Source organism: Dipodomys ordii, unplaced genomic scaffold, assembly GCF_000151885.1.
Source record: "Dipodomys ordii isolate 6190 unplaced genomic scaffold, Dord_2.0 Scaffold1, whole genome shotgun sequence".
Classification (NCBI taxonomy): domain Eukaryota; kingdom Metazoa; phylum Chordata; class Mammalia; order Rodentia; family Heteromyidae; genus Dipodomys; species Dipodomys ordii.
The window spans coordinates 50,578,961-50,592,537 of record NW_012267217.1 but is presented as its reverse complement, the minus strand read 5'-3'; the positions used below and the strand labels follow the sequence as shown (position 1 = coordinate 50,592,537).

Genomic DNA, 13,577 nt, shown 5'->3' with positions numbered 1-13,577 from the left:
GGAACTCAGCTCTATCGCCTGGAGGTTTTCCTGCAGTTTACTCCCCCTGGAGGCCGGTTTGCATATTACAATGATTTCCTCCAGGCTGTCCACAAGGAAACAAACAGTATTAAGTCTTTGCTTACTAGATGCTTGGCTTAGCGAAGTCCTTAAACCTTTAGCCCATGGCCGAATCGCATTGCTTTCTCCACTATATTATATAAAATTGTTAGGCTCTATGCCTGACTGCTGACCATCGTGGTGACAAAAATCCAAGACAGCTTTCAGAACAAGTTGTTGTAATGCTGGGTGGGCCATGTTTACATTCAATCACGTTTTATGAGTGACGCAGTTTCACTGATTAGAGTTCCGAAAGAATGGATATGAAAAGAGCCTGAAGTTTCCTAAAGTCTGAGTTGAAAATTGGGTGGGATTAACTGTTCCTGTAGAATATCACCGTTTAGCTCCTCCCTGGGACTCTCGAATATCGTTTTGTTTGTTTGAGGGTGTGGGGGGGGTTGTTTTGTTTGTTTGTTTTTGGTATTTTTGGCTTGAGGTCTTTTTGTCTTGGTCCTTGGGCCTGACTTCTGGGCCTGGACTCTGTCCTTGAACTTATTTTGGGTGCTCTACCACTTGACTCACATCTCCACTTCTTGGTTTCTGGTGGTTAACTGGAGATAAGAATTTCACTGACTGGGGCTGGGAAGGTGGTTCAGTGGTAGAGCACTTGCTTTGCATGCCTGAGCCCTGGGTTCGATTCCTCAGCACTACATAAGCAAAAAGAAAAAAGCCGGAAGTGGTGCTGTGGCTCAAGTGGTAGAGCGCTAGCCTTGAGCTGAAGAGAGCTGAGGGAGAGTTCAGGCCCTACGACAGGACCAAAAAAAAAAAAAACAAAAGAATTTCACAGACTTTCCTGCCCATGCTGGCTTCAAACAGTGCCATCTTCAGATCCTACACCTCCTGCATAGTTTAGGATTACAGGCATGAGCCACCAATGACCAAAGGTTCTTTACTTTTTTGTTGTTGTTATTGGTGGTCCTGGGTCTGGGCACTGTCCCTCAGCTCATCAGCTCAAGGCAAACACTCTACCACTTGAGCCACAGCACCACTTCCAGTTTTCTTTCTTTTTTTTGGGGGGGGGGTCCGGTCGTGGGGCCTGAACTCTGGGCCTGGGCACTGTCCCTTAGTTCTTCAGCTCAAGGCTAGCACTCTACCACTTGAGCCACAGCACCACTTCCGGCTTTTTTCTTTTTGCTTATGTGGTGCTGAGGAATCGAACCCAGGGCCTCATGCATGCAAGGCAAGCGCTCTACCACTGAGCCACCTTCCCAGCCCCCACTTCCAGTTTTCTAAGTGGTTTATTGGAGATAAGAGTCTCACGGACTTTTCTGCCTGGGCTGGCTTTGAACCTCGATCCTCAGTTCTCAGCCTCCTGAGTAGCTAGGATTACAGGCGTGAACTAGGCATGAACTAGTAGTTAGGATTACAGGCTTTTTACTTTTGATGGCCTGCTCCAGCCTCTTGAGAACCTACTCTCTGGATGCTTCCTGAGGTGTCAGGCTCAAAGCTTCAAAAAACAGCAACGTGCTCTGTAACCACAATCATAATATTAGCTATCTTCCCACCCGAGGTCCACAAAGGGAGTGGAATGTACGTAAGGTGTGTCAGTCCATGGCAGGCTCTGCCTTCTGATCACCTCTTCCTCCTAAGGATAGAAGAATGGTTTGAGCCAAGGTAGTAATCCCTTTTTTCTAGAAGGAAAAGGTTCTTGAGGATGATGTCAGAAGTTCTCCATTAAAATGATGCTTGTTTGCTGAGTGATCGTGGCTCATACTTGTAATCCTAGCTACTTAGGAGGCTGAGATCTAAGGATGGCTATTCAAAGCCAGATGGGTCAGGAAAGTCTGTGAGACTCTTATCACCAGAACGGCAGAAGTGGAGCTGTGGCCCAAAGTGATAGAGTGCTAGTCTTGAGCAAAAAAGCTCTCAGGGACAGCTTCCAGGCCCTGAGTTCAAAACCCCATGACTACCACCACCACCAACAACAACAACAAAAAAAATACCTGTCCCCAGGAACTATACATTAAGACAAAATGTAGTCATATTGATTTAAACAAATGGGATTGGTCAATGAAGTGTTGAGAAACTGGTGGTGGTCTTCATGTTCCAATCTGGGCCTCTTAAGCCAAGCAGGAGTGATGCTGAGCTGTCTCAGTTGAGCAGATACAGTGGCCTGGTGCTGGGGCAGCCCACACTGAGCTAACGTGAGCCCTTTGCTCTCTACAGCCTAATTCTGATGACATTTAGAAAATGTACTGCCTATTTGTGCATACTCTCCTGTCTCTGGCTTTTAGGGAAAGGGGGTGGGGCAGAAGAATGTGACAGAGAGCAGCTGAAAATGAGCCACTTCATAATGGGAGGAAATTGCTCATGTTCAGAGCAATTTTATCAAAACGGAACAATTCTCCCTAAATAGCAAGCCTGAGGATGTACAAATAGCACTGTCATAAAATCAGCTCTAAGTGACTTCAGAAAATTGTCTCTCTCATAAAGTCTCAATTGGTCTTATCTGTGGGGCAGTAAATCTCCTCCCCCATTAGAGGACCATCAGGGTGGAGGACATTCACAGTGATGCATCCCATAAAAGTCACGGTAAAAATCTCTTTTGAGTCATCAGTGCTATTCAGGAGCTCTCAAAGTTTGCTTTTCATCTGTGGAAAAATAAATAAGTTAAAAGTCACCCCCAAAAAGAGTTCCAGCTGTGAAGGCAACCAGTTCTCATGTGGAACACGTTACTCTTGGAAGAAATCATGGGCACAAGTGTGGTTCCCAATTGTATAATGCTGAAGACACAAAGGGTTTAACCTGCTGATCTTCACAGAAGTACCTGGTAACTACAGACGAAATCCAGTCCTGCACAATGTTCCAGAGCCACAGGCTTAGGAAGAGGAGCCTCAGTAAGAGGAGGCCTAGACATTGAGAATCAGGGTGTCTGAAGTGGATTCAGGAGTATATGTTCTTTCCTTCCTCCCTCATTTCCCCTCATTTCCTTCCTCATTTCCCTGAAATGAGGAAGTAAAAATCAGTATTGTTGCTGTTAATGGGGATTTCTAAGGGCATTTTACATGGGCAGTGCACCCAGTAGGAGACAATATGAAGCAATATTCAAACATTCAGAACAGGCCATTTCCAGTATGAAAATGTGATAACAGTTTTTATAAGAACAAATTCTGGATATTGGGAATAAATTATCAATGGTCAGGTGCTGCTGGCTCACACCTATAATTCTAGCTACTCAGGTGGCTGAGATTTGAGAATCCCCATTTGAAGCTAGCCTGGGAAGACAAATCCAAAAGATTATTATCTCCAGTTAACCAACTAAAAGCCAGAAGTGGAGGTGTGGCTCAAGTGGCTGAGTGCTAGCCTTGAGCAAAAAAGCTAAGCAAGAGCATGAAGCCCTGAGTCCAAGCCCAGTGCCAGCACACACATGTAAATTACTAGTGTCTCCAACCCAAAGTCTTTTTCCCCCATCTTTTTTTGTGTGTGCACTGGTCTTACGGCTTTGAATGCAGGGTCTCTGAGTCACACCTCCACTTCTGGCTTCTTTTTTTTGTGCTTATTTGGAGATCTGAATGTCATGAACTTTCCTGTCTAAGTAATTCTAGCTACTGTCATCCTCTCTACTCAGGAGACTGAGATCAGAGGATTACAATTCAAAGAGTTCAGGAACAGCAGCCAGTCCCTGTGTTCAAGCCCCATGAGTTGAAACTCAGTTGGATGGAAATTGAAGAAGGAAATGTGGGCAGACAATGTTGTAAAATACAATGGCTTGGGGGGTGGAAAGGAATGGGGGAGGTCAGGGAGGGAAGGGATAGGGATAGTAGGAGAAAAACAAAGGAGGGGTAACAATGCTGGACAAGAAATGTACTCATTACCTTACCGATATAACTGTAACTTCTCTGTACAGCATCTTTACAAGAAAATAAAATTTTAAAAAATACAATGGCTGTATAATCCTAGAAGACTGACTCACAGGCTTCTCACTGTTTTGTGCTAAGATTAGACATTCGTTTTCTTCACTGAGACCCCATAAAGAAACATAAAGCCAAGACAAAGGCCGAGTGTGCAAGACTACTCCATCAACCCCCTTTAAAACTCTTCCCACATTCGTAATCCTAAACTTGGTGGGAAATGAGAAGATGGGGGTAAACCTAAGATGACACTTATTTATTCCAAAAGCATCAAAGGTGCAGGAGGACAAGGATGTGCAGACAAAACTAAGACCAAGATGGCCCCAAGAAATACAATTTCTCTCTCCACTGATCGAAGAAAAAAGGTTCATCTGAAGCCAAGGAGGAAAAAGACATGAGAATTCTCAAACAGGATTAAGGCAAATGGGAGCTCTTATTTTCTTGTGAAGGTGTCTTGGAATAGCACTAGAGGTAGAAATCAACTATCATCCAGGAAAGGGAAGGCATATAAAAAGCAGGCCAGAGGGAGATCATAAGGTACAACTGAAGCCAGACCTGGTGGTACATACCCATGAACACGGCACTCAGAAACCTGTGATAGGAGGACGTCGGCTCAAGCCCAGCATGGACTATAGTGAATTCTTAGACCATCATGGCTACACAGTGAGATCCTGTCTTCAACCAACAAATGGGAATGGATGAGGTCCTGCTTTTCTTCATTCCCAGTGGCAATTCCTGAAATATGGTTCTGGAGGGTTGTGAGTTAGAAAAAAAATGGAGAAGAAAGGGTTACTATTGAAATCCATTTTTTTAAACCTAAAGATATTCACTTTCTATTTAAATAGGACACTAGTGGTCTCCTAAGCATATTCCTGGAGTAAAGAGGAAGTATAGGCAATGAGATTTTTTCACAGAAAAGCTGCACCAAAGTCTGTCAGGACAGGGCAGGTAGATGAGTCTCTGGAGATGTCTATGAGTCCTGGGTGAGGGCTCATTATTGTTCTTTTTGTTGGGGGGCTTGAACTCAGGGTTTGGGTGTTGTCCCTGAGCTCTTTTTGCTCAAGGCTAGTGCTCTACCACTTTGATCCACAGTGCCACTTCCAGTTTTTCTGGTGGTTAATTGGATATAAATCTCATGGCCTGTTCCTCCTGCTCCCCCCTCCGCCCTCCCTTCTTCCCTCTCTCTCCCTCTCCCTCTCTCTCAGTTACGGGGCCTGAACTCTGGGCCTCGGCGCTATCTCTCAGCTCTTAGCTCAAGGCTAGCACTCTACCACTTGAGCCACAGCGCCACTTCCAGCTTTTTCTGCTGATGTGGTGCTGAGGAATCGAACCTAGGGCCTCATGCATGCAAAGCAAACACCCTACCACTGAGCCACCTTCTCAGCCCATCCTGCTCTGTTTACAAATTGATGTGAAGTAGTTCTCTCTTGTGAAATTGTTCTGTCTTATAAAGTTATAATCAGACCATCTCATACCTCTGCTCAAAACCATTCAGTGGTTGGGTGTGGTGGCACAGAAGTGTACTCCCCGACAGAGACAGGAGGATGGCAAGGTGGAGACCAGTCTGGGCTACCTAGTGAGTCGGTCTCAAGAAATCAAACCAAACCTCAACACATCCTTTGTTGATTTTTTTTTTTTTTTTTTGTGGCAGTTGTGGGGCTTGAACTCTGGGCGTGGGCAGTCCCTGAGCTCTTCAGCTCAAGGACTCTACCACTTGAGCCATAGTGCCACGTCCAGTTTTCTGAGTAGTTTACTGGAGATAAGAGTCTTGCCGGAGCTGGCTTTAAACCACAATCCTCAGATCTCAGCCTCCTGAATAGCTAGGATTACAGGCATGAGCCACCAGCCTGGACATCTGTTGATTTATTCATACTCAAAACTAAATCCAGATTCTTTTTTTTTGTCTGAAACCAGGACTCAAACTCAGTATCTGATGCTTTTGCTGGCAGACAACCTACCACCTGAGCCATGCCTCTAACTCAGTCCAGAATTTTCACCTTGACCTGTGAGCTCCTCAGCTCTTTTGATCTAATATAATTACCTTTTATTCTCCGTCAACATCATGACGTTCTACTGAGGGAATACAAGAGACATCAATCAAATGTGGCACTTAAACACTTGAAGCATGGCTAGTTCAAACTAAAATGCTGTGATATACATGCACTGGGGTTTCAAAAGACTTAGATCAAATTATAAATTCCTCATTAAAATTTTTCTTTTAAAAAGCTGGGCATGAACTTCAGAAGTACAGCCCTTGCCCAGCATATGTAAAGCACGCTGAGTTTGATTCCCAGCATCTCTCTCTCTCACACACACACACAGAGTTTATGTTGAAATGTTAGGTTCTGAATATATTGGGTTCAGTGTTTTATGTTTTTTTCCTTTTTAAAATATTCTTTTAGAGAAGTGAAAATCACACATGTGGCTTGCGTTACACTGCCATTCAATGATGTTACTCATGTTACTCTAAGGAGCTGAGAGACTATGGGAGATGTGCCATACCAATCCACACCTGCTTCTATAGACAGTGGGCTATGAATAGTTTTCACATGTAAAACAGTGAAAAGTCAAGAGTAATTGGTGACACATGAAAATTTAAAAAAATTCAAATTTTAGTGTTCATTTACAGAACTTTATTGGAAAAGAGGACTTACAAAGTGTTGCTTCTTCTGTCAAATAAACCCCACAAAAGCATATTTTTCTTTTGTACAATGAGTTATTATCAGTACTTAGGCACTATCTGGCACAAATTAGGTGCTCTATACATATAGTCATTAAATTCTTAAGATGTAGGTATTGGAGGTTGTGTAGGGAGCACTTCATTATTTAAAGAATGTGAATTACCAAAATTATAAACCACTCTCCTTTTCTAAGGTTAATTAAGCCCCCAAGCAAGTCCCCACTTAGGAACATGAGACTGGAAATGCTGGTATACCACTGGGCTTGAGGACAGACCCAGATACTGCTGCATGACAAAAGGAACAGGCATTATAATCAAAGTTTCTTATTTTCTTTGAATAAATCCCATGATTTTTAATTGCCCCTCCTTTTTTTCCCTGCATCCTCTTAGAAAGGAGAAGTAAAGCTGTCCCAGTTATCAAAAAATTCAAATTTCCCTTTCTTTGGTGGACTGGCTGCCAATGTGTTTTCATCCAGAGTATCTCCCAGAGAACCACTTCCAGAGGTTGTTGAAGTACTTCCTGGGTCAAAGGACTCTGCTGCCTCCAGGAGCTCTAAGTCACTTCCATCTTCCTCGAATGACTTCTGGAATAAGTCATAGATTGTCTGCTGCTTCGGGTCCTTCATTGGGGAAAGGAAAGAAAAAGTGAAGGGAAGAACCCAGGCTCTATCGCTGACCTTTCTCCATTGTATCCTGCATGAGAGTTCCAAGGGGACAGACAGTACATTTTACGCCATCTGGAGCTACATGGTAATGAACCAACCATCACAGTAAATGATTTACCAATACAGCAGCCTCTCTCTCTTAGTGCCTGACATCTTTTCTGCGGCTCACTGGGTTAGGAGTAAAAAGGATGGTTGTGACAGTAACAAAGGAGCTGTTCCTCCACTATAATTTATGTTGGAGATATTTTCTCCCTTCCTTTCCAAATCAGTATTTCAGTGTTGAAATCGCTGTAGGATCTCACTTCCTCCTAACCCACCTCATTTACAGAGTGGATACCTACCCCTCTGTCTGTTAATGTTCAAGCTCCAGATGACTCCAGAGTCAAAGAGACTCTTATTTCCAATAAACCACTCAGAAAACAGGAAGTGGTGCTGTGGCTCAAATGGTAGAGTGCTCACCTTGAGCTGAAGAGTTGAGGGACAACGCCCACGACCAGAGTTCAAGCCCCACAAACAACAACAACAACAAAAAGTCTCATGGACTTTCCGGGCTGGCTTTGAACTGCGATTCTGAGTAGCTAGGATTACAGGTGTGAGCCACCAGCGCCCAGCTTGGATAACAGCACTTTAACATAGATACATTCATGACTGAATCATATCACTGCAGGATATAACAGTAGGCAGTAGCAGACCACTGCCAGTAGGAATACCTATTAATTTGCATGTGATTAAGGTACTGGCAATTCTACTGCAAACTTGGAGCATGCATAATTAATTGGAAGAATATTCCAAGATCAGATTAATATTTCATTTCCCCTCTCAGAAGGAAGGCTATCTTACTGAAATATAACCTCTTTTGCTTTTGTCTCCCATATAGGAGGTAACATTTTCTTTTCCCTAGCTGGTAATGAAAATTTCAGCCCTATCTTAATAAAAATAAGCTGATACCTTTTTAATCAAAATAAACACTGATAGCCCTTTTTATCTCTGTGCTCAAGGGAACAAGATTTTGAGGATGGGAGACGTGGAGTCACGTGGCCAATTGTCTTTCTGCCTTCCAACATCCTTCCAACAACACCCTGTAGACAAGAGTAAACGGAGATTCACAGCCTTTAGGGTCCATTGGAGCTACAATGGGAGGGCCTTGAGAAGGAGCTGCTATTTTCAGTGAAGGATAAGTGGTTACGTGCTCCTGTACTTTGGATCTGGATTTACTGCACCTTTCTTTACACTAAACACCAACTACTTAACATATAAGGGTGTTTTAATTCATTCATTTAACAGAGAGGAAGAATGTTTTAAGGTGTAATCTGGGTATGTTTGTAATACTGGTAAGCTTCATTTGCATTATTTTGCACTTGTATTTTAGGTAAAATTTCTTAGCTAATTCAGAGTAACTGAGAGAAGGCCAAAATGAGAAAATGAGTTTAAATGGGAACCGTTGTTTTCCAACAGCACAGGGCAACCTAGATTTCACTGACATACAAAATCATCATTCTGCTGAATTAGCTTTCAAAAGCTTAAAAATAACATAACTGCTTTTGCCTAAAAGGATAATTTACAGTTGATATTTAAAAATATGATCTGAGTCTTACTGCCAATAATGATATAAGAAAAAAAGGATTTCTTTGTTAAGTCAATATTCAAACTTCATTTTATCTTTATTATTGTTATTGTTATTATTATTATTGTTGCCAATCCAGGAGCTTGAACTCAGGGCCTGGGTACTGTCCCTGAGCTTCTTTTACTCAAGGCTATCACTCTACCACTTGAGCCACAGAAGTACTTCTGGCTTTTTCTGAGTAGTTAGTGGTAGTTGTTTATTTCTCTCTCTCTTTTTTTTTTTGTTGGTTGTGGGACTTGAACTCTGGGTTTGAGCGCTGTCCCTGTGCTCTTCAGCTCAAGGCGAGCGCTCTACCACTTGAGCCACAGTGCCACTCCCTTTTTCTGAGTAGTTAGTTGGAAATAAGAGTCACAGGAACTTTCCTGCCCAGGCTGGCTTTGAACCATGATCCTCAGGTCTCAGCCTCCTGAGTAGCTAGGATTAAAGGCATGAGCCAGAAGTACTCGGCTCAGGCTCTTCATTTTAGAGTCACCTATAAAATCCATCCATCTAACTCAAATTCCAGTATTCAGCAATTGCAGAGGAAGGAGAAGGTGCCTTAGTTCCCTGTTGACTATACTGCTACAAAGCTGCCTTCCTGTCTGCGGCTCAGACTCGCCCAAATCCTTGACCATCTGGGCTGGTCTCTGAGCCTCCTGCTCCATGGCGTCCCACTTAAATAGTGGCACAGGAGGCCATGGCAGCCACTGGATCAGCATGTAGCCCAAGCAAGGCGGGCATGGGGGGCCTGGGGTTATACTCTCTGAGATCAACTAACTCCCTCTGGGCCCCTCTGACAAATCCTATCTGGTTATGGGATGATGTCTTCTGGCCTGCCACAGCCCTTTAGAATGAGGGCTGATGCCACAGACATGATGGGATGGGTTTCACATACCCCTGTGACTTCGCATTGTGTCTCACTTTACCCCATTACAAAATGGGAATAAAATTAAATGACAGAAGGGAAGCTCTTTGAGGTAGTATCCTATTTCAGCGTCTTCTCTGTTCTGTGCTGGAGACAGTTCTGTAGTAGTCCTGCTATGATTGGTGTTGCTATTGGTTGTTTTTTTTTTTTTTGTGACAATTCAACAATTGCCTTGAATTTTTCAATTTCTGGAGGGCTGAGGGAAAGCAGCATTTGGAAGCCTTGGTTTCTTCTGGGGCATGTGAGAAGCATTAAGAGTCAATGCTTCCCCATAAAGGGCTGTATAGTGGGCTGACTTGAGCATGACTGCAGGTTCTTTTTCTAACTCCAGGGCCAGATGAAGCCCCAGGGCCAGAGATAGCCCAAGCAGTGAATCACACCTTGTGTCCCTAGGTCTCAAGGGCTTGGCTGACAGCTTGATGCCTTGCCTCCACTCCAGAAATAGGCAGTCAGGGCTGGATTTACCTTGTAGAAGTAATCAGTGGCTTCTGTCACTTCTGAGAAATTGGTCTCGGAAAGGCCAGCTTCTCCTAGAACTTTAATCTTCTCTTGAATCAAGGGCCTGTCAGGAAAAAATGAACTGTAGTGAACGTAATTTTCTAGAAGTAGCAGCTGATTAGAATGAAGCCATCCTGCTCTTCCTTAGGGGACGGCGAGGTGGTAAGTGGTTCCCATCTTTGCATCTTACAAGGTTTTGGGATCTACCCTGAAATATGTGCCCCTCTCAGTTGTAACCAAGCTCCACCTTAGGACTCATCAGAACTGGTTCGATATTCTTCCTAATGGAAGATGTTCAGGAAATAAACACTGCCTCACTATAGGAATTTTGTGAGCCTGATGGTGCTATGAGCTGTGCAATGAACCAGCCCACTGAACACAGAGAGAAGTGATGTGCACTGCAGAGGCCATACACCTTAGTCACTGAGGCTGGACAAAGGGGTAAGTGGACACTAAAGAGATAACTCAGAGACTTAAGATCAGGAACAAAGAAATGGGACTGGGAAAGAGTACTGGGGGCTTTTTTTTTGCTTAGTTGACAGACACAAAACGTTGGGGCTGAACACATGATCTCAGCCCTACTAATAGAACCCTGCATGGTCCAGGGTGAGCCTGTCTGTCTTTGCATCCAGCAGCAGCAGATGTAGATGACAGATGCAGCGATCATCCCACACATCATAAACGAGAAAAGGGATGCTTATCCTAACAACTGTCTTCATGGCTGGGAACAGAGTGATCTGCAAACTAAACCATCTACATTGTTACAACCAGTTCCTATTGTGCTCTTCTCCTTCTTGAGCAGGTGGGAGAGCAGCTACCTCCCCTTGGTCCCACAGGATCTTCTCCTGCACCTTGCAAGTCCCCAAAGAATGCCAGTGTCACAGCTCCAACATAGTCATGCTGTGGTGCCATGACTAATGGGTTTCTGGAGGTCTCAGCAAAAGTGGAAGCACTTCCGGAGCTCAGAAAACAGTGTCCACCCTCGGTCAACTCCACATCCAGCTGTCCAGCTAGGCATACCAAAGGTAGTCATCCGCTGTGCCTTTTGCAACCAGGTAGTGAATGCCCACGGAGCTTGTCTGTCCAATGCGGTGCACTCGGTCCTCGGCCTGGATCAGCACCTGTGTGCCCAGGGATCAAGACAGCTAGGGAGAGGGCCTGAAGCAGCCTTTCCTCCCCTCACCGCCGCCGCCCCCCCCCCAGCCTAATCACAGCATGTAGCCTCTGGTCTCTCAGCCCTACTTCAGCCCTTCCTCCTCACAGCATTTCACTATCTCTCAGACGTGACATTTAACGACAGTCAAACCTTGGTGGGGGACCTGGAATCGGAAAGGACCCTGTGGAGGTGCTGGGTGCTACAGTGAAAAATGTGCAGGCTCCACCATCAGGCTGTGTGCTGAGAGGAAATTAGGGTAACCTGGCATAGCTCCATCACTTTCTCTCCCCATCCCCTACTTTGTCATTTGTAGGGCTTGAACTCAGGGCCTGAGCACTGTCCCTAGCTTTCAGGCTCAAGACTAGCACTCTATCACTTTGAGCCACAGCTCCACTTCCAGTTTTCTTGTGGTTAGTTGGTGATAAGAGTCTCATAGACTTTCTTGCCTGGGCTGGCTTCAAACCATGAGCCTCAGATCTCAGTCTCCTGAGTAGCTAGGATTACACATATGAGCCAACAGCACCCAGTTCCATCTCTTTCTTTTCTTTTCTTTTCCTTCTTTTTTTTCTATATGCTAAGCAAGCACTCTACCACTGCTTGATATCCTTACTCGGACTCCAACACTTCTTATTTTTTGCAGTGTTGCGAATTAAACCCATGGTTTAGCACATGCTAAGTATGTACTTTATCACTGAGCCATACTCCGAGTCCACATTTCCATTTCTTGTCTCTGGGATAGTCAATGTTATCTTCTAAAGAACCAGAAAGAAAACATCCAGGAAAGAGGCCATATATGGCTAGAGGTGGGGTGGTATTTTCATATGGTATATACTGCATAATAAGTAACTAAAATCAAGAGAACTGTTTCTTTTCTTGACAGCTGTGACCTTGAAGTCCACCTATTGTTAAAGCACTCATTGAAGTCTGGCCAGTAGAAGCCACATATCAAGAGCATCAGAGGGAAATAACTCATTTTCTGAAGTTTAAGAAGAAAATTTTATGAGTTCAAACAAATGCCCTACAGCTGTGTGACAGCCTTCAGTCTGGCTGTGATCAGTAAGGGAGGTGGTTCATGACATCCAGAGAACACTGAGCACGGTCATTCTGTGTGAGGACCCCTTGGCTGAGCAGCTCACAGAGATGGCTAATAAAAAGGAGCACTGGCTGGAACCCAGTAGGCTGCAACCCAACGCTGTTGCATGCGCCCCTAAAGGTTCAACTTTGCTGTGCCGGCTGACTACCTCAGCTCTCTGTTCCCAGTCTCCTCATAGAGATGACATCTAGGGCTCCTTTACAGCTCCGATTTTACCACTGATAATGTGGAGCCACCAATCCTGCAGAATACCATGAAGACCTAAGAAGCAGTACTTGAAAGGAGTGAAAAGTGTTAATGAAACTCGACTGGGGAAAGCTTGCAGACCCATCTCCCTTACTCCCCCAGAAACAAGCATGCCCAGGGAGATTCTAGTCCTCTGTGCCCCTTACCCCTGGGTTCCAAAAGAGCTCGGCAAACACCACTAGGTCAGCTGAGGAGAAAGTGAGGCCCATGTTGGCGGCAGTGATGGACAGCACTGCAACTGAGTGTCCCTCAGACAGCTGGAACCGCTGGCACAGCTCTTCTCGGTTGGCTGAGGGTGTGGAGCCATCGATGCGGATGTGCTGTACGTGCTGCAGGGACAGGGGAAACTCAGGCCGGCTACAATGCTGTGGTGCCAGAGGCTGAAGAGCAAGCCCGCTCAGCAGGGTCCCAGAGACTGTCTGGCCCTCTGCTCCTAAACACAACTGCATACTCACATACCACCTTAAAAAATAACTCAGAGATCCTTTGTACACAGCGCTCAGGTTTCCTGGAACAGTATGACATCAATCTGGACTGACTTTGATACAACCTCCTGACCTTCAGATTTCTCTTCCTGAATGCATGGGTGCTCTACACATTTTTATTACTCAAGTAAACTTTTCATGTACTCATCTCCACAGTCAAGGATCCTTCTGTAATTCTTTCTCCTCAGTCCTTAACCTCTTTCTGCATTTCTAAAATGTTTCATTTCCTGAATGCTATGCAAAGGTGATCATGCAATGTGTAATTTGGGGGGGGGG

The 13,577-nt window shown here is 44.6% G+C and overlaps 1 protein-coding gene across 2 annotated transcripts in view; it reads right to left on the bottom strand.

Annotated features, from left to right (window-relative positions):
* Positions 1 to 6,657: 6,657 nt before the first annotated feature.
* Positions 6,658 to 13,577, bottom strand: part of Smarcal1 (SWI/SNF related, matrix associated, actin dependent regulator of chromatin, subfamily a-like 1) — a 67,183-nt gene continuing 60,263 nt past the window's right edge. Inside the window, exons 16-19 of one of the 2 annotated variants that reach the window (XM_013011202.1) lie at positions 12,963 to 13,196; positions 11,342 to 11,442; positions 10,289 to 10,385; positions 6,658 to 7,250 (exon numbers count right to left, since the gene is read on the bottom strand). In XM_013011202.1, coding sequence (XP_012866656.1) covers positions 7,017 to 7,250; positions 10,289 to 10,385; positions 11,342 to 11,442; positions 12,963 to 13,196 — 666 coding nt within the window. In that variant the 3' untranslated portion in view covers positions 6,658 to 7,016. The remainder of the gene's footprint in view (positions 7,251 to 10,288; positions 10,386 to 11,341; positions 11,443 to 12,962; positions 13,197 to 13,577) is intronic. The other variant, XM_013011209.1, reaches the window with a different exon arrangement.